General features: G+C 43.8%; 2 protein-coding genes across 18 annotated transcripts in view; one reads left to right on the forward strand and one right to left on the reverse strand.

Annotated features, from left to right (window-relative positions):
* LOC100174895 (glucocorticoid receptor) overlaps positions 1-4,182 on the forward strand; it is a 43,570-nt gene extending 39,388 nt beyond the window's left edge. For all 11 annotated transcript variants that reach the window (XM_040182578.2, XM_040182573.2, XM_040182579.2 and 8 more), the window contains one exon: positions 165-4,182. In XM_040182578.2, coding sequence (XP_040038512.2) covers positions 165-317 — 153 coding nt within the window. In that variant the 3' untranslated portion in view covers positions 318-4,182. The remainder of the gene's footprint in view (positions 1-164) is intronic.
* A 788-nt stretch (positions 4,183-4,970) lies between these two features.
* LOC120822725 (rho GTPase-activating protein 26) overlaps positions 4,971-24,587 on the reverse strand; it is a 47,679-nt gene continuing 28,062 nt past the window's right edge. For 3 of the 7 annotated variants that reach the window (XM_040182581.2, XM_078106796.1, XM_078106797.1), the window contains exons 10-24: positions 23,623-23,717; positions 22,449-22,527; positions 21,661-21,697; positions 21,457-21,522; positions 20,583-20,657; positions 20,412-20,496; positions 19,517-19,575; positions 15,894-15,999; positions 14,584-14,743; positions 12,947-13,091; positions 12,488-12,665; positions 8,109-8,144; positions 7,907-8,017; positions 7,670-7,761; positions 4,971-6,676 (exon numbers count right to left, since the gene is read on the reverse strand). In XM_040182581.2, the coding sequence (XP_040038515.1) occupies positions 6,588-6,676; positions 7,670-7,761; positions 7,907-8,017; positions 8,109-8,144; positions 12,488-12,665; positions 12,947-13,091; positions 14,584-14,743; positions 15,894-15,999; positions 19,517-19,575; positions 20,412-20,496; positions 20,583-20,657; positions 21,457-21,522; positions 21,661-21,697; positions 22,449-22,527; positions 23,623-23,717 (1,413 nt within the window). In that variant the 3' untranslated portion in view covers positions 4,971-6,587. Of the gene's footprint in view, positions 6,677-7,669; positions 7,762-7,906; positions 8,018-8,108; positions 8,145-12,487; positions 12,666-12,946; positions 13,092-14,583; positions 14,744-15,893; positions 16,000-19,516; positions 19,576-20,411; positions 20,497-20,570; positions 20,658-21,456; positions 21,523-21,660; positions 21,698-22,448; positions 22,528-23,622; positions 23,718-24,587 lie in introns of all 7 variants that reach the window. The other 4 variants (XM_040182580.2, XM_078106795.1, XM_078106793.1 and 1 more) reach the window with 2 other exon arrangements.

Below are 24,587 nucleotides of genomic sequence, written 5' to 3' on the forward strand. Positions count from 1 at the left end.
AGAAACACATAAACACCCCGATGCACGACGCCGCCGCATGCTTAATGTACATCCTCTTTTTGTGCAAAGGATTTGCTAAATGTTGTACATCTGAATGCAAATAAAACCCTAGTGCATTCCTGCAGAATCCAAACTAAAAGAAATGTTCTAATATTCTCCCGCAGATGGTCGAGGGTCTTCTGCAGATCTGTTTCTACACCTTTGTGAATAAAACCCTCAGTGTGGAATTTCCGGAGATGCTGGCGGAGATCATCAGCAACCAGATACCAAAATTCAAAGACGGGAGCGTCAAGCCTCTGCTGTTTCATCAGAAGTGACTGCCTTAAACTGTGAAGCAATGCCTTAATACCCCGCCCCCGCCCCCAGCTGTTGCCCCCCGAGCCTTTGGCCCGTCCTGCCTCCCTCATCACTACGATTCAACTGCTTCTTTTTCCCAGGCCCCCTTTAAGAATCTGCCACACACACACAGACACACACACACACACACGGCCGGCCGCAGCCATTCAGCCTAATCTGGGAGCACAATACCTCTTCATGCCTCCAGAAAGTTGGTACCAGATTGGGACAAACTAGGGCAGGACATCCGACCAAGCGACCCGTTGGCCGTCTTTTTTTTTCGGGTAACCAAGAAGAAATCCCCCCCCGCCCCCCCACGCTAGGTGAAATATTTTGGCTCAGAATGTCTCATGCGGACGGGATGTATTTTGCTGGATCTATTTTTTTAAGCCTATTTCCCCCTCTTGTCCCTCGTCCAGGGTCCGTCCTCAGGTTTCTGATGCTGTTTATTTTGGTGGCCACCTGCCTCCAGTGTTTTATTACTGTTTGCTGAGAGGATTACACCTAGAAACACCTTCTCCGCCCTCATCATGACACCCGATATACTGTCCAACTCTCTGGATTAGTAGCTTACAGAAGCTCCCTCCAAACTCAAGCCTACTGTACCTCTCTGCTCACCCGCCCAGCGCGTCTCCGTCCGCCCCACCCCCCCCATCTCTGCTGCACGGAGAATGTAGTTGTCTTTATTGTGGTTTCCAGAAGACGCTTGGCAACGAAGGGGACAACCCAAAAAACAGTGAAATATTTAAAAACATATTCTGACACGAGGACTGGACCCAAGAACAATGAGGACAAACTATTTTCAGCTGTGAGTCCGTTTTTCATCTCTGAAATGACGTGAATTCGATCCACACACGTGACCAACGGAAGAAAGAAAAAAAAAAAAAAAAAAACAGCTAGGGGGAAAATTATTTTCATGCAGACACACATTTCTGACCACACATGCAAAAGTCACACCTACACAAGCCTACACACACATTTTTCACAAGTTTTCACAGACAAACCCACTGAATATAATGTTTACACAGGGATTCTGACAAGGGAAACACAGTGCCTTTTAGCTTTCAAAGCTCCTCATAGCCATCCTCTCTAAACCGTGGTTTCTTTTTTTTTTTTTGCATATGAAACTAACCTCTAAAAAATAGTTTCTGTTTTTGTTTTCCTTTCTGGCAACTTTCTTTCCAAGCAGTGGTTTTTAGGGTGTTTTTACAGCAGCTCTCTCGGTTCTATTCCCCTCTCATGAATGTAAGGAAGGCAGCCAATGGTACCGCTTAAGAATACCTAACAAATATTAACATCTTCGTGTTTTGGATCGTGAAAAGTTTGAGAATCATAGAAAAAGAGTAATCAAATGTCAACGTGGTCCCCAATACATTTTGTGTGTCTTTTACCCAATCAGCATCCCAGTGTTAAAGTAAGTCAACAAACATAATGTTGAACACAAATCCAAATACTTAAACGAGGTTGTGACAAGCTGCAACCGCAATGGTGCTAAATGGACACCACTGGAATAAACTAAATATATCTGATGCTTTCTAATAATTAGAGGCAGACCTGATGGACTTTAACATTACGATTAAGATATTGCATGAATGGCTTAATTTAAATCAAATGTGTGTTTTTCAATTCATTCAAGTGCAATGAAACAAGTGTGGTTTAAAGAACTAGATTGCCTTTGAACAGAACTTCCAAAGCTTGGGTGTGTGATAGTAAATAGCCATAAATATTCAAGCAGGCCAGCTTGAAGTCAGAACCGTCCTCGTGTTGCCGGCTGCAGTCGTACTGAAGTTCTAGTTCAGTTATTGGTTTTATACAACTTGGTTTCATGAATTGACCTTGCCAGACTGCCCGTTCTCACCCAAGAAATAATAGTATTTGGAAGAAATTGCAGTTTTGGTCCAAATAATTTGTGAGTCAAAGCTCAGACAATGAGTGACTACATCTGGTCGATGTGCTCCACCAGTGCCAAATGCGAAATCAACGTTTTATATGTCTTTTCCTGCAGATGTGAAAGTTGTCATGGGATTTTTGTAATTTTGCTTGAGGGTTCTCATTTGTGAGTTCAATGTCACACTTACACCAGCTTAAAAGTACACGTTGTTGTCATCCGCGTTAAGTGTAGAAGAGGCTTTGCTTTTGGAGGTGTACAAAATATTGTATTTTTGAAATCGCAAAGTAAGCAGTGACATCTACTGCTGTCGAACAAAGGTTGGTGGTCAGCTAATGGAAAACATGTTTGTACCAGCTCATGTGTTGACCAAAGTAAAAGGCATCAACACACAGACACACACACACACGCGCACACACACAATAATCCTCCGCCGCCCGCTTGGTTCTATCTAGTGTAACCGCTTTGATTATTGACCACACGGATTCTCAACTGTTTACTCTGAATGGTACTCCTCCACGGCGCATACCTCTGATTGGCAGTTTGGAGACCAGGTAGCAGGTTGCCATGGAAACTGGTCATCTGCGCGTCACTCGCAGCTAACGGGCACGGCTGTCCTCCGACGGACACGAGCCGCCGGTCAATCAGACTAATAAGGTTTCATTAACCATGTTTGGCTGTGAAAGAACACAGGCTGGATGCCCTTCGCGTCAATGTTGATCCTTTCGGGGAGGATTCGACTGTCTTGTTTGTTTGGGTGACTTTTGCATACAGTATTAGTTGTTTTCAGGCGGCGGTGCCTCAGAAAACCAGCATTAACGTTTAGATGCAACCATATCCACGCTCATCCTAAAGGGCCATAGGTGTGTATATAGCAGCGCCGACATATCCAGTGCAATGTAAACAGTATCTACTATTACAAACTATTTTTACATGGACGTAACCTATATACTTTTTTTCTCTTTTACCTTTCAACGACATGTAAGGAGACGAGACAGCCATAGACATCCACTTCGAATGAAGAGAGATAAACCCTTAACAAATGTCGATGCTTTTTGGAGATTGATTAGAAAATAAAACTTATTTTATTTCTGCGATTTTAAATGAATCCCCTCGATCCACTTTGATATTAATAATTTTACCTAATTCTTTTTGTACATTGACAGAGGCAAGAAAGTAAATATTTTTTTTTTCCTGTTGGTTTGTGTTTGATGAAGGTAGATGTGTTGAATACATTTAGGAACTGCTAAACTTGTTTGTCTTGTGAAGTACATGTAAATTCTACGAGTCAATGGGAATGTCAATATGAACGCTCACTGTGTTGTAAAGTTATGAGGAAACGATGGAGAGGGCGAGACGGAAGATCGGCGAGACAGAAAGAGGGTTTTTTTTGAGTTATAGAAGAGTGACCAAAGCAGGGGAGAGGAAAAAAAAAACATTTTAACAAACGAAAAGAAGTATTCAAGCAGTTACATTTTAAGTAGCACTTGTAATCCAACTCCTAGTACTTCATCTTTTGTTGAAAGGTATATTTTGTAAATGTCCAGGCTTTGGATCCCGTGTATATTGCTGTGAGGATTTACCGGTCACTTTAAGATAGAAAACGTAACAAAAAAAAAAAAGGTTGAATCTCGCGTAAAAGTAAATCTACCAGAGCCTGATGGAATTGCACTACCCTCATACTGGTGGATAAAGTCTATTTTGTATAAAATACATGCAAATATTATCTTTAAAGATTAAGGGCAGATCACAATTCACTGGTACATATGGCTATGGCTTTCATTGTTCTGTTTTATTCGTATTTCAGTTATGTAATCGTAATCCAATGTAAAAACAAACAGAGAATATAAAATGTTTGTTTAAAAAATACAAAATAGTTTGTTTTACTTCTGTAATACACCTCTCCTGTAGTCAGTGTCGATATCTTCACCTATTTGATTAAATGTTGAATTAAGTTATCTGTGTTGTTCTCTGTCATTGGATTCGACCTCGTGTTGGTGATGTTTTTGTCATCACAGGTTGAAAGTGGAGACTCGGAAGAACTCATTTCTATTAAGTTCAAAACATCTCACACAATAAAGTGTCCTGCTTTTCAATGCTCACCTCCAGCGGTTCAATTGTTTTTTCTCAGATTTAAGTTAAAAATAACTTTAGTATGCACGTTTGAAAATCTAAAATCTCAAGCAATCGTTATAAAAAATACGCTAATTGACGTTCTTAGTATAGTAGATCATAAGACATTGAATAGCATATGTGGTATAAATATGTCATTGTCGTAATATAGATAGAAGCATGTATAAAAAGTAGTAAAAGTCAGCATGTCAAAAGTCATTGAAACACAGTAGAGTACTTCTAAAAAGTCATTATATAGTGTTTAAAAAACAAAAGTCATGGATTGAATTCTATGATTTAAATTCATTGTCTGGAATTTAATTTTGGCAACGCAAATTCAAACAATGATTGAAGTCAGTTTTGTGGTGAATATTTTTGTCCATGTGGGGCTGCGGGGACGGTTGACGACTTAATGATCGTTTGCAGGCGGATCTGGACGGCTGAGCAGCAGGTCGCCCTCATCAGGAGCGTTGCACACGTTGAGTGTTTTTTTTTTTATTTCGGGCGTGTGATTTAGTCAAAACTGCAATCACACAAAAGAAACACTGCAACATGTGTGTGTGTGTGTGTGTGTGTGTGTGTGTGTAGATACTTGACCACTTCCTGTGAAAGAAACCATCAAAAACTTGAGCTGCAGCTTTTGAACATTAATCTTTATTCTGCACAATCTTATCAATTCACCAAAACATCTGAAGGAATACTTAAGGCTGTTGATAGACTTAAATGGTACAAAATATCTGGACGACACAGAAAAAAAATTAAGAAATTAAGTTAGTATCCTAAAAATACAAAATATAAAATTTCATAATTAAAAAAAAAAAAAAAACATTATACCTTATCAAATGCTTTGTATCTCTTTACAATGACAACACCTCAAAATGAATACAGTTCAAGATCGAGTCTTTAAGAAACTCTCATAAATAAGAAGTTCAAATATGAACAAAGTAGTCAATTCACATTTAAGTTTTTTTTCTTTTTTTTTTTCCTGTTGAAACACTTTCGATGCTCCGTCCTCTGAAGGAAACAACAACCAAAAGCTTTGATGCAGATTATCGCCGAGGGGTTTAAGTAAAAGGTTCGGCTTTGATTAATGGAATGAGCCCCAAAGCAGACCAGCGCGCATGTACATACGAGCAATCCTGAAAAAGGAATCTTTTCTTTCTTCAAACGGCAAAACTTCTCTGCAAAGCACATTTGCATTTCCTTTCCTCATAAAGGAGCTTTGTAAATGTCAATGTGAGATAATTACATTATTAGTATTGTCCTGCGGTTCTGCATGAAAAATAAAAAGACCCGTGACGTACGTGGCGAATGTTTTTCTATTTTTAGCTTGTTTGCTTAATGCATTCTGTCTAAAAAGAAATAATCTACAGTGAAGTAAATTAATCAATGTGCAGGCTGTTTAAAATATGATCATGTGTATTCTTATTTAAAAAACACTTCAAAACATCCTGAAATGATGCAAACACGACTCAACCCCAAATCAGATCAGATAGCGCTTGTTTTGTAATTTGTCTCGTTTTTTGGGGGAAGGATAAACCCGCCGCTGACCTTTAGGCCGAGGGTCTTCTAGGTAGCTCCTCCTGTGCCGGTCTGCCCCGGGGCTCCTGCTGCTGAAGAAGTGCTCTGAAACATGAGCCGGGTAACCGGACCTCCGCGGCAAAACACATTTACAGCCTTTAACCAAAAGCCAAATCAGTGAAATCGGCATCAACAGAAAGGTTCCTCAATGGTAAACCGCAACCATTCACACGGATTACAGCAAGTCCAAAGAAAAAGGCCACTTGCTTTTTAAGCTATTCCCCTCGTTTTGCCCCCAAAAGAAGCTTTTCTATTCCCTTCAGATGAGAAGTCTGGATTCTGAAGCAACGGCAGTGCAGTTTGAAAGTAATAAAGCAAGAGCTGAAAAGCCTTTACATCCCAGAAACATCCACTCATTTCTACGTGAGAGTCTCTCCCAATGGCCTGCTGAGAAATTAGAAGGTTTATGACCTTCAGCCAAAACATCCTGGGACTCATCTTTTCTTCCTCTTTCTCTCCAGTGCAATTCACGGGTTTCTCCTTTGGTCCTGGCGTCGTGTCCCTTCCACATCTTTCTGCTTCATCCCTTTTCCAGGACGTGCGAGGCCTCAGCGGTCCAGTCCTCCATAATATAACATCTAATAGGTGGTTCAGTCCTGTGCAGTCAAATCCATCGTCCAGTTTTGTCAACTCCAGCCAACATTAATCCAGTCTTTTTTGGGGCCCTGAACTACAAAAACTCAACATAGTTTTTTGGTATCAATCCCGTCCGGCCGTCCAGAGTCCCTTCCAGCCAGCCGGGCTCCCGGGAGCCATGAACTGGAGAGAGAGAGAGAGAGACAGAGGGAGAGAGAGATCTGAAGACTGCACGATAGAAATATCCTTAAATGTGTGTGAGCACTGAAAACAGCGCTGTCGACATTCTCACATGTTCCTCATTATCGGAGTGTTTCATGTTTAATTATTTAAATCGGTAAAGCTGCTTTGGTTCAGTGCACTTAATGGCATATAGTTGTATTTGGTTGTAGGTCCGTTGGGTCCGTTGTTGTATTTTTCGACAACCCCTTAAACCAGCAACAACGCTGCAGAGCCCGACATTTAAATACCGCAATAACACGTGACCTAATTAGTTGTGTTTTGCTGCGGCGTGAATTACATTGCAATGTTTTGGTAAAAAGATCCACTAAACAGGAAATAGTCTTAGCAAGATCTGGCCCAAACACAGGAAGTTAAGGGGAACATCGACGCACAAGGAAATTTGTGTGTTTACCACATTTTGTCCTCAGAGAATCTGACTCACAAGTGCTGCAAAACCATCCAACCACAGAGTCGCATCAAAGAGAGACGCCACTTAACACAGTCGACCCCTTTTGGAGTTTCAATGATCCGTTTGAAACCCTTTTGTCAATCAATCAAGTATGCATCAAACTCGTTAGACAATATGAGCTAGATGGTAGAATCCATTCGAGTAACTATTCTCTTGCGGTCGCAGTAGGAGATCAGTGTGGAAAGCAGACTTTAAACGGACCACGACGACCGTCCCGCCTGATGACGACGTACAACCCAAGTGGCTTTATCCTCAAATGTGTGCAAATCTGGTTTTCATTAGTGGAGCGGAGTGAAAGACGTCCGTGAGGAGATACACGTGATTTATGGTTCCGGGCTTTGGTCGGTTGCAGAGGAGTCAGAGAAGAGAAGACATTTGACTGGAGAAAAGCCTAAAACTCTCACTGTGCAGATGTGAAGGGAAGAAAGCAAATAAAGCTGCTTTTTTTTTTCTTCTCCTTTTCTTTCCCCAAACGCCTGACTCACCGTTTTCAAAGATGGTCCCAGCGATGAAGGACAGCTCGGAGTTATGCTCGGCCTTGCAGGCGTAGAGGGCTCGAGCCTTCCTGCCCGCAATGCTGGGAGACAACGAGACGGAGCGAGAATGAGTCAGTGGCTTCTGGGGCGATTTATGGGACAAATCAGAAAGCTTTTAGTTTGATTTAAAACGCCTCGAAAAATCAGACGTGGGGCTTCGCTGGACGCAGGAGGACATTTACCGACCTGACGGGGGAGGAGTCGCTGGAGGCGGAGGACGTCGGCCCCGGACTGGACGGGGCGGAGAACATGGGCCAGGAGGGGGAGCGTGGGGAGGTGGGGCTGGGGGACGTCGCGCTGGAGGACACACGAGACAGGCGGTTTGGCGCGCGTTGCACGTTATATGGACGAGAAGACGAGAACACACCAAAAGGTGTGTTTTTCTTACCTGGTTGGTTTGCTGCCACGACTCTTCGGATTCAGCCTGGAAAAGAAAAAAGAAAATGGGATCAGAGGTTTCCATCCAAATGACGAAACGCTAAATGGTTCTCGACTAGAAATAAAGGAAAGCGGTTTGAATTAAGAGCGTTGTGTCACTTCGGGGTTTGTCCCTTTTCACTGAGGTCTCCCCGTATTTTAAGCACTCGTGCAACGCAACGCTTACTTGGCAAAAATAAAATACCCAAATAATTTTAGTTGCAAGGAGAAACTGACTCATTCATAGCACTTGATTGATGATGTGACCGTCTTTATGGGCTCCAGTCGGCGCTAAAATAACAACCTTAAGCGACGGCCAACAGACGAAGAAAAACATTTCGTTGAGTTGAGCTTTATTTGGTTGGACTGGGTAACAGTGGGTAAGCTAATCTCACTTCAAGACAGATTCTGTGAAATAATGATAATTCATCCTTCTATCAGACCAGACTTTTAGCTCCTTTTTCTTGTATGAGTGTTTTAGAAAAAAATAAAACCACATGCTTGATTATAATAACTGGGGGACAGCGACGGTCTGCAGACCGCCCTGTTCAGGTATTACAGACAATTTGTCTCCTTTCTCTACTTACCCGTCTCTACTTTCCATCCATTCACCAACTGCATCCTGCAGGGTCCCCTCTAATCGGTCTATTGAGTTTAAAATGCACTCAGCACTCGCTGAACGTCTCTGCAATCACTGGCACTTTGTTACAAGAATTGAGCTAAATGTTGCTATTGACGGCCAATTGTACTAAAAACCAAAAACAACAAGCTGGAGGGGAACCGCAGTCAGGGGACATTGGTCCACGACTGTAACGCCCAGCAGTGATACAATCAGAATCGATTGGGGCAGCTTTGATGCATGTTGTTATTTGAAAAAATAAACTTACTTTGCGACAAAAAGGAGGAATATTCTCTATTCTCCTGCCAGTGGAAGGTTGCCATAGTTACACTGCTACATCCTGAAGGCCTCGTATGAGACAACGCCCCGATGAACACATACGTGGCGGATAATATCAACTCTGCAGTGGCCCAACAGGTCGTCAAGTGACCAAAATAGAATAATGGATTTGAGGTGGAAAGACATTAGAAACAGCAAAACATCTTGAGCGCCTGGTCCAGATTTCCAAAATACGGTCAGCTGGATGAATTTGTGACTCTTGGAAGGACTACGAACACTTTGAAACTTTGTAAAAAAGGAATCTGTGGGTTTGGAATTCTCAGCATGAACATTTCATTCTGTTGAGACGCGTGAAGGACTTGGCTGTCTTCGCGGCGGAGACACGCGGTCCAAACGCGGTTGTGGTAAGTCGCACACAAATAAGCCGATCGGCGGCCCGCTTTGAATGAATGGGTGTGAATGGTTGGTCAAGGGGCGCTTTGCAATGCAGCCACTGCCATCAGTCTAAGAGTGGGGGACGGATGAGACGGAGTGTTGCATGAGCAAGCTTCCACTTAAAAGAAAAAACCCTGTAAGAAGTTGGGGGTGGATCCATCACTTTGAGTGACATTGTCACTCACTGCTCGTCTGTCAATGTGCTTTGTCACACGTCTCGTCTCCCTCCTTTCAGCACAGCCGTCGCAAGAGATGAGGAGTGACGATTTCCAGCTGACAAATCGACCACAAAAAAAAAAAAAATCAATATCTTTAGCTACAACATTTTCCCGCGTGCTGCACAGATAAAACATTAAACTTAAATAAAAAAAAGAAAATCAACTTGTTTCAGTGCGATGTGCTCGCTCACAGTTGGTTAAATTAAACAGATCTCTTGTCCTCCACACTCGTCCCTAACGGGCCATCAACTCCCGATGCAACAAGACACGCCATCAATGGCCCGCGTCTCCGTCTCCTTAAAAGCAACATGGTGTGAAAGCTGCCAACAAAGACAGCGTGGATCTACACAATGCATGTAGGGGATAATCAAACCTTTGTTGAGCCTTTACACACGCAGACATTATGTATGTCTGTATTTACCGTCGGCAAAAAAAGAAACAGAACAAAAGAACGTTGCACTGCAGCAGCAGCACTAAAAAAGGTTGCATGACCTCTTCAGGCGACAAATAGAGTTTGTTTTTACTGGATTAGAAATATACCTTTAGAAGAGACATGTCTGCTGCTTAGAAGTCTGGACAAGTTGGCCTGATTAATAAAGCGTGCGGCTTTTCCCCTCGGTGTGTCCTCCCATCCACGAGACAGACGACGTGAATGCAATGCATGAGGACTTGTTGCAACAATAACAAGATAATGGTCCACGATGGAGGACACTCCCACACCTTAATTGGGTCTGTGACTCCTACTGCCGTCTGCTTCCGTCTCAAAGGAAATCCCCTCGTATGTGCACACCTCTCTGGCCCGTTGAGGTGGTTTTTAAACTTCCCCTGACACAAACGATGATTTTCAGGTCCAGCAATTTTCATATTATTGATATTTTAATTTTCCAGCCTTTCCATTACTAATAGAGGCCAAATGTGCCAGAACTTTTATCTTTTATCGAGGGAAGCTCATGGTTTGTTAAAAAAAAAAAAAAGAAATAGGGAAAGTGAAATAAGAAGGTGATTGAAACCTGTGTTTCAGTTGAGTGCAGAGAGGCAAAGCTTCGACAAAGCCTTTATATGCAGCTTGTCAGCAGCGTTCTAAGGTTACTCACGTGGGAGTTGATTCACATTCATCAGTAACATTCAGAGTTGTTGTGTGGTTTTTAGTTTTCCATTACCATTATCTTCAAACAGATTAGGTTGCAACTCACGGGTGTCCGTACTGAAGGATCTCACGCAAGATCGACTATTTGTACAGCGCCGCAGACGGAAGGGCGAGCAGCTGCAGAAGGTAGAAGAGAAAACAAACCCAGAACCTTCTCTGATCGTGATGCCTGTGGCAAAATAATAAATGTCCAGTGTCATCGCAGGAGCCATTTCAAAATGATGCATGATCAGAATAACATCTGAAGGTCTAAGAGCATGAGAGGGAGACATTCAAACAATACGAGGGAACATATAAATAAAAAAATATCAAGAAGCGCCACGTTGCCTGCTGAATAGTGGAGTGTGTTTGCGAATGGTTGTTATGCCGGAGGAGGAAATATTTCCCTTCTAAAGCCGCTTAGCCTCGGCCTGCATGTCTTGTTGTGCTCGCCAAGGCTCCGAGGGCTCGTCTGCAGCGCGCAGACCTCGGCTGGCTCATTGATCCGGGTTAAAACGCGCCAGGGCCGCAGTCTGGGAGGCGTTACCGCACAACTTTCCTTCCCTCCCCCGGAGTCAATGAGCATAAGCATAAGCTCATTGACTCCTCACAGGAACGGCGACGTTTTGCCATGTTTTTTAAGCCACCTAATGCTGCGGCCACATCTCCAAACAGCCGTTCCTCAGGTAAGCCGACCACATCTCGAGAATCGTTTGGGAACAGTTACTTTTTTTGCAAAAAAACAAATCAAAATTTAATAAAATCAACATATTTACACATTTCAATAACAATACTGCACGATCAAATGGTGTACCATCATTCCTAGTATATTCGTTTATGGATTTATTCTTTATATATAAATATATATATATATATATATATATATATGCTATTAGCAATAATGCTACAATGTGGAGTGGAAACTAATTATCTGAATAAAATAAAAAAGCTTAGGGACCCCATCACCCATGCTGCGTTAATAATAGTTCAGTTACACATTTCACGGTCGTCGTGCACAAACAAACAAACTGTTGAAATGACTCATCTGATTTTGTGTGTCCTTGCAGATGAAGTTCTTTTCTTCTTAGGCCCATTATGCTGAGATGGCATGCATTTTCTCCATTGATGTGAATTGAATGACTTTTTCTTAGGCTTAGTTATTTTGAATCACATATAAACACACCTCATGCTTCTTTTGCCATCATCGAGAGCAGCATATATAATATATATGCATGTATGGCTTATTACTGTGACCAGTGTTCTCTGAGATGTTCTTTTCTAAGCCGTCAATATGGATTTTATTACTCTTTGGTTGCATCTTTCTTCCAGTGTTTGCTCTCGGATAAGCAGGAGCATCTTTGTACAGAACAAACAGAGATGAAACCAATTGTTTGGGATTTTCCATCCTCTCATTTTACTGAAAGTCTCACACAATGTGGAGATTTTTGCCTGCTTTAAAAGCACAACCAGGGCGCAGTGTTGAGAAACCCACTAAATGTACTGTCGCCTTGACGCCTCCAATGACATTCACACTTCACTGACTAAATGCAGCCAGGGAGGTTTGTTCAGTAATCAGCTCCTCTGCATCTGCATGTGTCCTGATGACGTTTGGTCCCACTACCGGTCCAAAACGGTACTTTAAAAATCAGATTCACGTGGCATTGGTGACTCACAGTGAGCTGGGCCGGATGGCCCGCGTGTCCGGCTCCCCGTCGTTGCTGGTCAGGCTGTGTCTCGGGGTCCGGCCTTGGCTCTGGCCGCTGCCGCCGCTGCTGCTGCTGTTGCTGCTGCTGTTGCAGTTGGCGGACGAGGGAACCGGTGGCGGCGGTTCAGCGCTGTTCCTCTTTTCACCTAAGAATGTATATATATGTATAACCACTTTTGGTGTTTTTACGTGGTTAGAAGATGCGCTCAGTTCTTCAGCAAATAACCACTTGGTACACTGACACGTCTTCCAGTCGTAAAACATCTGTTGGCAACTGTGAAATGAATCTAATGAGCTGGCAACAGACAGCCTGTTGTTGACGCTTTAAAAAGAAGAGCTGAAAGTGTCTCTCTCTCTTTAAGCTCACAGTACAGCAGCACAGAAACCACGTGCAATGTTATCCGGTAAAGTGATTGGTTCAACTCGCCTTTCTGGGAATGTGTTGGCGTGTGGAAAAGCGTGAGGGGCCTTTCGCTGCAGGACGGCGCCTTGCTGTCGGTGCTTCTCCGCCTGGACTGGTTGGGCTGCAGGCTGGTGGGGCCGCCCGCCGACGCCGGCACGTCCCTGAAAATCTGGCACAGACAGAATGGATATTCATGGCCGAGCGCTCCCAAAGAAATGGTATACAGATGATTTCAAAAAGTAATTTACTGGTGTAAAAATCACAGAATTTGTTTTTTCTCCTCCAAAAACGTGTTTGTTGTTGCTGCTGCTACGGGGAAGAAATGTAACTGAATATGTAACTGAAGGGAAATGCTGATCATGATATTGGAAGAATGTGGAGGCCGATGCCATAGTTTGCGAGATTGTCATATAACAAAGTATAGAATCGGCTGGTCACGTATATCTAAGCTTACTTGCTGAGAATGCTGTAAAATATATATATATATATAAAAACCTACACACACACACACACACACACACACACAGACATATATATTGGCACTTGAAATCATTGAACCCCTATTGCAACTTAAAATTTCAGCAACAACTTAAAGGACAATTTAAAGAGCAACGGATGTAACAAGTGGTTTCTCCAAATCCAGCACAAAATACCACTGGCAGTGACGTTTGATTGCATGTATAAAGTAAAGAGAACCGACGGCTGCCACCGGCTCCCTGAGCATCTCCCCAGTTACTGCGGAGGACCTGCAGAAAGACTCGGGGGCGAGGTTTCAGTTTCGACGGCAAACTAAACGCTGACGGCCTCCATAACCGAACTTCAAGTAGAACACCACTACAGTAGAACACGAGTCTCGTGTGATTCACTTCCATACCGTTTACATGACTTTTTTTTTTATTTGATTCGGTTATTTCAGAAGTGATTCCATTTTACTTCACGAAAGCTTCAGGCTGAAATTAGAAATCAGAAAAACACCAAAAATAGGGGGAGAGAAATGACAATACCATCAATTTATCTGTGCAGAGTGCTTAAACACAAAGTACTGACAGCGCCTATTATATTGGCGTACAATAGAAGACAGTGACACAAGAGCCACTGTGGAGGATTCAGAGCTGCCTCTGCCTCAGAACGCACAAACTATTTGTTTTGTGCTCGCACAATGCACAGCGTCCGGGTGTGAATGCATCACACTCCGGGCTGTATGCAAGCTTTGGTGTGTGTGTGTGTGTGTGTGTGTGTGTGTGTGTGTGTGTGTGTCATTGATTTATATGTGTGTAAATTCATGCCTCTACAGGTGCCGGATGCGTGTTTGTTGTTTGCGCATCTGATCATTTGTTGAACATCCCATGTGTGCTGAATGAGGCTCTGAGATGCTGATTTGTCTGTTGTCATGGCAACACCTGGAAGCAGCTTGGCCAGCCGATAAAATACTTGGATGAAAATGGGGGAAGAGACTTTTAATGCATATGGAGCGCATTTAATCTGTGTGCAGCAGGTGCCCTTTCAGAGTAGTTGGGTGTAATTTATTGTCGTTTTAAATGTACAATTTGAACAAAAAGAAAAAACCTCCTTGTCGAAGCCGAGGAATTCATTTAATCCTCAACTTGGTCTTATTCTGATGCTATTCCTTTGCGGTCGTGCGCACCCCTATTCTCCCGTACCTTCTCGTGGTGCTCGATGAGGATCTCCACCACGATGTTCTGGAACTTGATGTCCATGATGGCTGCGACCGTCTCCTCCTGCGGGCGGAGCAGAGTGGGCCCGAAGACCACGCCCAGATTGGCGATGGTCATCAGGTTCTGATGGTGATGACTCGCCACACTGTTGATGTAAACGGGAGTTATTCACACCAATGGGTTTAGGCCAAATAAGCGGTTCAGCTGTCTATGAAAGGCGATGCAGTTCAACGGCACCACAAGCGACATCTTCTAAGCGTTGGGACCCTTCTGAAGGTATGACCCAGCACGAGGCTGCATCAGTGGCGTGTTTTTACTGTGGTCCGACCTATGAGCCAGTGATGATGACACGTAACGCACTGAGCCCAACCGGAGGAGCACCATCGTCTTCACGATGGCTGTATTTGCACTCGTCTGCATGTTGTATAAACATGGCTCGAGTCCCATTCGACACACATTTTATAATGCTGCTGTTGTTAAAGAAAAGCTCCACAAAGCCACAGAGCTTAGTTGAGGGTTTGGAGTGAAAACACAATGCCAGTGAGCCGTATCAAAGGAATAAATAAACATAACTGTGCCATGGCCTGCTTTTTAGCTTATCTGCTGCAGCAGCTTGTGGTCATGAAGTCCGAACAACCTGTTTAACTCACCGATGTTCTTAGTATATCGCTGCCTATGGACAGTGTAAAAACATGCACAATGTAGAAGTCAAAAGTGGGATTTAAAGATGTAAAAAAGTTAAGAGGCAATTGCCAGGGGACGGCCTTCAATAGAAACCGTTCTGATTCACCTGCAGTGCTCATTAGCATCAATGCGTCTGAAATGTTTTGAAACAAAGCATTGAAATCTCATTGAGCAGCATTTGATTATCTCCCACTAAGCTGTGCTTTGGGTGATGTGCAGGTCGTCGAGGTTAAAACTTTTAGTTTAATAAGATTTTTGAACGTCTGTGTTACACAAATAATATTGTTTCAGCATCACAAATGATAATGTAATGCAGTGATGTAAATGTCGTTCATTTACGAGTAGATTAAATGTATGAAAAACTTTTCTACCCAATTCAGCCCAAAAGTTGGCCGAAGGATGGAGCTCGATCTATTTTCAAAACAAACAGCCTTGATGCATTTGCTCCAGAGATTACACAGAGCCCTGATCCGACTCGAGGATGGTCATCAACGGGGCGCGACGGAGATGAGGGTGTGGAGGCCCGTTAGCACTGCATGACAAACTGTGATGATGACACAACATTTCCAATACTAATGAGGGATTTCCAGTTGTGCCATAGCTCGTCTTACGTGGCCAGATGTTTCATCAGCAGCTCCAGCATCTGTCTGTTCTTCTCAGGCAGCCGGTGCACCAGCGCGTGGACCTCCGTCACCCGAGCCTCCTGGTTGTCCAGCTCTGGGAAGAGAGACGGACATGTGGAGTGAGAGAGAGAGAGAGAGAGAGACACATTGGACTATTCCTTTACTGACACAAGCACGTGAGAAGAAGACGTGAATTCATTTTCTGTGTTTACGTTTTACTACAATACCACGAACATTGCCACAGTATTTGGTTTTAAACGGCCCCCTTCATGCTGCCATAAATAACCAATGCCTTATTTACTCCTGTGTGAGTGCATTTCTTATTGTTAAAAATAGTTTTCTGTAAATTAAACGGTTTAACCTCTCCAGCAGACACAGGGGGCTTTATCTTTATCTGATTTGTCGACAGCGACGAACAAACTGCATCGATCGACACCAGCTTTGTCTTTACGCGATCGCCATTGCACGGCAGTTATAAACATCAGGCCTGCCGCTGGTGGATGACAATAATACGTCACGGCTGCAGAGCGAGTGGATTGAGAGACGACAGCAGAATCCCATTAGATCAACCCTGAGGGCCGGGCTGTCAGCGATCTCACAGAGAGACACACAGACACACTTCAGCAGGGATTAACATGGCTGCTAAAACACACACACACACACACACACACACACACACACACACGCCTAAATACACTGGGAGGAATAGACCAAATATTTGGTAGATTTAGAATAGTTAAGTAGATGCGTGCACACACACGGCGTGACATGTAAGCGGACACAAACACACGCACACACAGACAGATGCTGACATGACTATAGACACGCATTCACATGTGCAGAGCTCCAAACAGATGCATCCTTCTCTCGTGTCCACCTCTCCACGGACACGTTATGCTAAAGCGCCCCCCCCCTCCCGCCCCCCCGCAATGTGTGTGGATAAATTCATGCATGCGTTTTAGGCGTTTGAAAATGTTGTTTTCATTCTACCCAGAAGTAGCAGAAGATTTCTTTTTCCAGTTTTCCAGTGGAACAGGACACAAGCATATCATGTTTCATTAATTATATAGAACAGAAACTCGTAACATGATATCCTCACTCGTCCTAAAATATAACGGGACAATTGGTCGGTATTTCTTTTTAGGTACTGCAGAGTCACGCACATTCACAGTAAACCCACAAACCAGCAGCCGTAATGAGGCGAAAAACAAAAAGTAGGCTGGGAGGCGGCACTGTAGACGGTAAGGTGCCGAGTCGGTGATTACACCAAGCAATGTATCATGGCGGCCTCCACCTCATCCGTCACGTAACGGGGGGCTATCCTAGTAAAGCCACTTTCACTCGTTCACCTTGAATTCCAGCCCTGTGGAAAAATGCACATATATTGGGGGAGGTGGATGCATGTGGATATACAGTTACACAAGACAACATAAATAGAGTTCGTGTGTATGTGTATCCTCTTTAGTCGTCTTAACACTGACGTTCTGGTAGCCACCAAATCACACAATAAGCTATTAATTAAAAGCAACCTTTGTCCAATCGTATATTGTTAAACAGAAGCTAATTTGAAAAAAAAACTTCATCCGGATTCCTCTTAAGCAAGCGGGGATTTGGATTCTGGACGGAGAACATTCTTTCACGAAGTCATGGAAGCGAACCCGTCCGCGTCCACACAACAGAAGCGCGCGTTGCTTCGCGAAGGTTTCCAACATCCGCTGACCCTCGACTGATGCCAAAAAACCAACAGCTGTTCGGCTTTCCCTTCCTTCATCATTCATTCTGGGCATCTCTGATCTCATATATAGCTCATATACAGTAACAGTGACACAAGTTATGAAACAGACTGTAAAAGCTTCCCGACATCCCGAGAGCCGCTCAGCCTTCATTGGCATAATTGATGAGAATTCGGATTGCTTCCAAAAGGCGAATGCTCTGATACTTGTTCCAGATGCCTCGAGGACTGCCATCACAGAGAAGAGTCGCAATGAATCATGCGAACGGGGATTGGGCAACAGACTTTGAGACAGCCTCAAAAGCCATCAGTTGTCCACGCACAAAGTGACGAAAATACTTTGTGAGGAGTGGAGAGAGAGAGAGAAATGGACACTGCATGGAGTGGGTGGCTTCATTGAATGCTGGCTTGAGGAAGTTACAAAAAAAACAAGGGCGTGGTAAATGTGAAACGTACGTCATGCAGGTTAAGCTCTGAATGTCACAATGTGGATTAGCTTTTAAACTAAACTCATGCTCATAAAGCCTTTTCATATTGTTCCATTGCACTTCTTTCTGTTGACATCCTGCTGTTTAGTTCAGTTATAAAAAAAACCTTCACATCTAGATGGATGGACGGCTTAAAGATCAGAATCAGGGAGAAATATACATTAGACATACAGTACTATGTGTAAGACCTAATGACTGCAGACAGAATGATTCCTGTATCCGTGTCAGCCTGCTGGCACACGCCAGGCATCTGCAGACCAAACGACACCCCAACCTCCTCTTCTTTCTCTCGCAGTCTTTTCGGAACCTTGGATTTCCCACGAGAAAAATCAAATACACTGAAATGATTGGGTTGAATTTAAGAAAACCAAGAGTCTATCAGGAGCTGATATTATCAAATAATGAGTTATCAGTTCTCTTAATACTAAAATCTCTGTCAAAACCGGCTATTTTAAACCAAAGAGGAGTGAAGAGAAGAGAGTTCAACGGGACGGCCGACTGCCAGGGCATGTCCCCGCAAGCACGCACACACATTAATTCACACACGTATTTGCGTAATGCAAATTCAGATACCAACCATGAAGATTAACGGCAGATATAAACCGACCAAAGGAGTTAAACAAGAATCGTTGCAGTATGAGATCAGTAAACACAAATGAAAGCCCATGTGATATTTTATGAAGCTGTGGGTACCTGCACTAGAGCACCGGCGCTCCAGGTTCTTATCTAACCGTCTATGCTCTATCCTCAGACACACTTTAACACACTTTTCTCATTTTCTCTCTAGTTGGCCTCACTATGGATCCGTTTCCTAGTAGCGTTGCCAGAGAAACACTCATTTCCTGGAGTTCCCGCCAGCTCGGCTCTCTAAAGGAGTCAGCTACAAAAGAAAACCGGTCAATGACACACGCTGTAACTGTGCAGACCGGACTCAACCGCACCTTTGTTTACTAGAGTGGGACCAATTACATGTATTTTTAAACTGTTACTTTCGGGTACCCGAGCAAATGTACAGACGGAGGCAATCTGGTGGCAAAGTGGGTGCCCTGTTATCTCAGCAGGTGGACCATCCATTGGTGAGCCATGACCTCACCCGCCGACGTGAGTCACGCGTGATCTCCTTTTCCAAATGAAACGGAGGAGGAATGCTGCAGGCACGGCCTCATACGGACACCCATTGGGAGGGCAAAAGGAAAAAGAAGACTTACAAAAATTAAAATTCTCTAATCAATCGGTAGTCGATTAATAAACGGTATATAAACACAAACATGATTCAGCACTTCACGCGTTTCTTTGGAATAGATGCTTGCATTGTTTTAATATGGTCACCGGGAATCAAACATTCGCCAGACTTAACTGACATCCGAGAGGCGAACGAGGCACTAACTCACTTGCAGCTTTGATGAAGCTCCTCTGGTACTGGTACGTCATGAGAGGCCCGGGCAGCACTCTGTAAAACACACACACACACACACACACACACACACACACACACACACACACACACACACACACACACACACACACACACACACACACACACACACACACACACACACACACACACACACACACACACACACACACACACACACACACACACACGTCAGCTGACGTCTGCTTGGAAAATCAATAAATCTGGACAGATCTGGATGAAAACTCATCTAACTGTCTTCTCCTTCTCACCATGATTCCCAACGGTCCTCAAGGAAGCCTGACCTGAGGTCCTCGTGCAGTTAGTGTGTATGTGCGTCGCGTAAGCAGTCTCTTAGTGAAGGAGAGAGCCGTGTCTGTGTGTGTGTCTCTTTTGAGTGCAGCTCGAACACCACTACATCTTCTACTCATTACAGATTGTTGAGAGAAATCATCATCTCCAATACAGCACCACACAGTGTGAATACAAAGGGGGAATTTAATATCCGTGCAACAAATGACCGCTGGAGGAAAATTAAAACGTCAGTCATAGATTTGAAAAAAGACAGCAAATGCCGTGTGGGAAAAAAAAAAAACTATTTGCCATTTAATGTGGTGGAGCCGAGCAGGAGAATTGTTTCTTACAAGAGGCAGATATTAAAAGCAGTGAGATGCATTTATTCAAGTACTGATAGTTAAAGAAAAAGATTCATGCATGAAAACAGCAATTAATCCTTTTACCGTCTTTGAGGTTAAAGTACACAGAATAGAAACACAACAGTAAGATCATTTCAATGAGGATATTTGTGCAGCTGTATCAAAGTATAGTTCAATACCTCGTACATGCATTTCACTACGCAGCTTCTCACAAACCTGAGATAGTGCTTGATAGCACTCGTGATAGTTTTGATCTCCCACTCAGAGTTTTCCAGCTCCACGTCAGCACATGTCTTAGGATCTGATGTGAAGATAAAAGAAAGTTTTCATTGTTTACATTTTACACAGGAGAAAATGCTCAGTTTATTTTTTTACTTCTATATTCACCCATAGCGAGACCAAGCAGTTTTTGTACTCTGGAGCTGACGCCAACAATCCTGTACAAGCCCTGATCATCAATACCTGGAGAGGAAACGAGAGGTTTTGTTCTCATGTACCAACCAAAACAGTATATAGACATGACGCTGGTCCGTGGGCCCGAGGAGTTCCAGTTTCGTTTCATCGCTCCCCAGAACAGAATCCCAGGTGCTTTCTCCTAAATTGACCTGATGCAAACTTGGTGCACAGCCACACGCCGGGTTCTGATGGCCTTCCTGACTTGTGAGGGCCTATCAGTATAGTTTTCAGCACACTGGAGCTGACTCATCTGGTGCTTTTTGGGTCACTGTTCCGCTTGGAGTTCGGTTACGGGGGCCGCCAGCGTTCAGTATGCATCTTGCCGTCGAAACTGAAACCTCGCTTCCTGCTGCCCCCGAGTTCTTCTGCAGGTCTCCTGCAGAAACTGGAGAGATGCTCAGAGAGCCGGTGGCAGCCGTCGGTAGCTCGCTCTTTCGTCCACGTCCACGTAGTGCAGCAAATGATCTCTTCTCGGTTCACACATTCTGTCTACATCATCCGGGTTTCCCACTGGCTGATTTGTAGTGTTATTTTTAGAATAAATTAAATGATTTCTCGGTTAACGTTTTGGTCAATGAAACGTTAAAAAAATATTGGCGTTGAAAATGTCCATAATTCTACTCATTAGACTAATTTGAACAACTTATTCAAATAAATTGTCTGGTGATTCATTTCAGCTCTAAGAGTCATCTATTCATAGAACACTTCTTAGGCACACGTGTGTAGACGCACATAGACTACAGCTCTGAATGGAACTGAAACAAAGAGGCCTTCATACAAAACAACAAGAATAAAACAAGAATACCTCGAGTCTCCACCGCGTGAATAAACTTTTTCATCACGTTGAACCCGATCACGTCCAGCTGAGCCACTGACGGGGAGCACGACACCGTGATTACACTTTTTATTCACCACACACACACAATTACATTTCAACATCAAAACAGTGAGCAAATCTTATATTTGAGATGAAAACTAAATGAATGCAGTACAAATTAAAAGAACTTACAGCCTTCCGCCTGGTTGTCTCTGTTCAGATTGTATACCTGCAATAACAAATACATTGACCACTAAGCTTAATAAGAGCAGAACAACTCACACATTTCACACACATACAAAACAGGAAGACACGCCAGATGTATTTCTCTTTTAAAGGCTTGTCGGCGAATGCGGCTTCTTCCATAAATAAGAAAAATGAATGAAAGGAACCCTGATCTTGGAAATCTCCAGATATTAGGAAACGTACAGAAATGTTAAATTTAGTTCAGTTGCCATGGTGATGGAGAGAAAATTGTGTTTAAGTTGGGGCTCAGTTAACAGCTTAATGCCCGAGCTTTGATACATCGCCGCATGTAACATCGTCACAGCATGTCCATTGATGCTTTTTTTTATTTTTTAAACCGACCCCAACGCAGGGAATACGCTTAACACAAAGGGTGCGTTTACGCTGTAATCCACCCTGTTTGCCAAGGCTTGCCTATAGAACAAACAGGGCGTGAATTTGTATTGACCATCGAGGTGGAGGCAGACAAACACGAGGGAGGTGTTAACGACACAAAGCTTGGCTTAGCTAATGTCAACCATGAACGGCCCGAGCTCAGTTCCGCTTGCTCACGCCTGCGGCGGCTGTTGACGGCGAGGACGCGACTAAATGAGAGTGCAGAGGATGCGCTGACCCACGCTCGCAGCCTCGGGGCAGGGAAAAAGCTGCACATCGACATGGCGTGACCCAAGAGTTGCCCTCCTCTTTGGAAATGATCTCACATTAGGTACGATCCGGTAACCGCGGCAACCTACCGGTTCTCTGCCATCCATGGCCTCCATCCACAACCTGCGGTCTTCTTCTGACAGAGCCTGCATGGTGATCACCCCCGTCCTTCACACAGACAAGAGACACGTTAGCTCATCAACTATCAGGCCCAGTGGGGGACAGTTGTCTTTTAAATGCCACCAGCGAAGCTCGCAGAGGGCTGAACACACACAAAAAGTATCTTGGATTGTTAAAACAAGATATTAGCACCAGTATGAATAGGCAAGATATTTGCGAGCAAACCTCCTTCAACTTCAAAAGCAAAGGGTATTAATGTTTGTGTCTATGTGTGTGTGTGTGTCTCAAAAGGTCTGACTAGTGTCGCCAGCCAAACATCATAAAAAAATGTAAAATGTAAAAAGGATACAGAATTTAGCCTGAATACAGGATATTAATTTGAGTTTGCAGTTAACATCATTTTTACTACACACAGCCACATTAGTCATGTGAATCAAAGACCATACTGCATGTGCACGCGATGTGCACATGATTAAAAGCAAAACAATACCAATGTTCACAAAATGGACTGAATTAATTTGTTTTCTTGTGGAAATAAAACTTAAACATTAAAGATAAACGAACACAGATCCACACCGGTAATAGGAATAAAGGTAAAAGGGGAAATAAGTGGATGAGATAATCAAAAGGCGATTTGATTTGGCCGAAGGTTTAAGTTGAGCCGGGCCAAATGGGGAGAAGTAGGCGGCGGGGGTGGAGGAGGAGGGGGAGGTGGAGGAGGAGGGGGAGGTGGAGGAAGTGCAGGAGGAGGAGGAAGTGGAGGAAGAGAAGCACCAGGGGGCCGAGCGCATGAGACAACAAACACCCTCCACATTCTCTCCCCAGGTCCAAATCATCCGAGCACCCCCTTGTGTCTATTAGCAGTAACTACATCACGCAAGCAGATCGCATGCCAACCACTACACGGATGGCTGAGCGGAGCAGTGCAGCTGTGATTAGTCACACAAAGACAGTGTTCACTAGTCAAGTCGGGAAATAGAATCTGGTGTATGTTCTGCCGAGGAAGAATCGAACTCCCTGATTCCCACTGCTGCAGATTTCTAACGACATTTGCAGTGTGCAATGTGCTGTATTTGTAAAGGAGAAAGGAACAAATAGAAAGGAACCAGCTGGACAAAGGATAAGTGTGTGGGATTCACTGACCTGTCCAGAGCCTCCACATCAAAGCAGAACCTCTTTTCTATCGAGTCCGTCTTCCTCCTGGTGCAGGACTTGAGGGTGAAGCTGTCCTCCTCTCCCTGACACCAGAGGAAAAGGGCATTAGTGTCATTACTCAAAAACAAACTGACAGACTAAACACAAGTGTTTGAGACGATGATGAATGTTTTCCTGGACAACACAGAAAACAGATGACGTAAAACCCTCAAGTACGTGTCGCATAATCAGATTCGCTGTTCTTTTTAATGATGCCGGAGAGCAACGGAGGCCGCAGACAGTTTTCTGACGCGCACAACAATCGTGGCGGTTTGAGCCCCGACTGGTTCCGTTTATGAGACACGTCCATATCTTCGATTTATCCTGATGTTCTATTTTTCCTTCCGTTGGCAACTGTAAAATGCTCTGTGAGAATCCTCAGAACCCCCCCCCCCCCCCCCCCCCCGCCGGAACCTGCATCCGCTTTGTGTGTGGGTGGACGCAGTAATAGCAGATAGCACTAATAGTCGCTGCTCACTAAAAACATCTTTGGCAATGCTCTCATGCATGAGGGCTGCTGTTGTGGGAGGAATATTTGCCCGTATGACTGCGTGCTGCCATGACATAGGGGAGCGTCTCTGACGCACGGTGCTAGGTGTCGGAAGACTGATTGAGAACTTTTTGGAAACGACCAAAATACACATTGATGTGTTGGTTCTGTTACACGTTGTGTATTTGCGTATGTAGAATTCTAATAAAATCTAGAAATAAAACGTTTTAAACGATCAAACGGCAATAAAATAACTACGATTCTTGAAGCTGGAGATCTTAATGCAGGTAACCAACCAACTCCCCTTAAAATAGCAGCTCACTGGGATTCAAAATCAACGTTACAACGTGATGATGAAGCGCCCCTTCTGCGTCCACGCAGGAGGACGAATCAGAGACACTGTAACCTCATATGTATTTAAATG

Source organism: Gasterosteus aculeatus, chromosome 7, assembly GCF_964276395.1.
Source record: "Gasterosteus aculeatus chromosome 7, fGasAcu3.hap1.1, whole genome shotgun sequence".
Taxonomy (NCBI): domain Eukaryota; kingdom Metazoa; phylum Chordata; class Actinopteri; order Perciformes; family Gasterosteidae; genus Gasterosteus; species Gasterosteus aculeatus.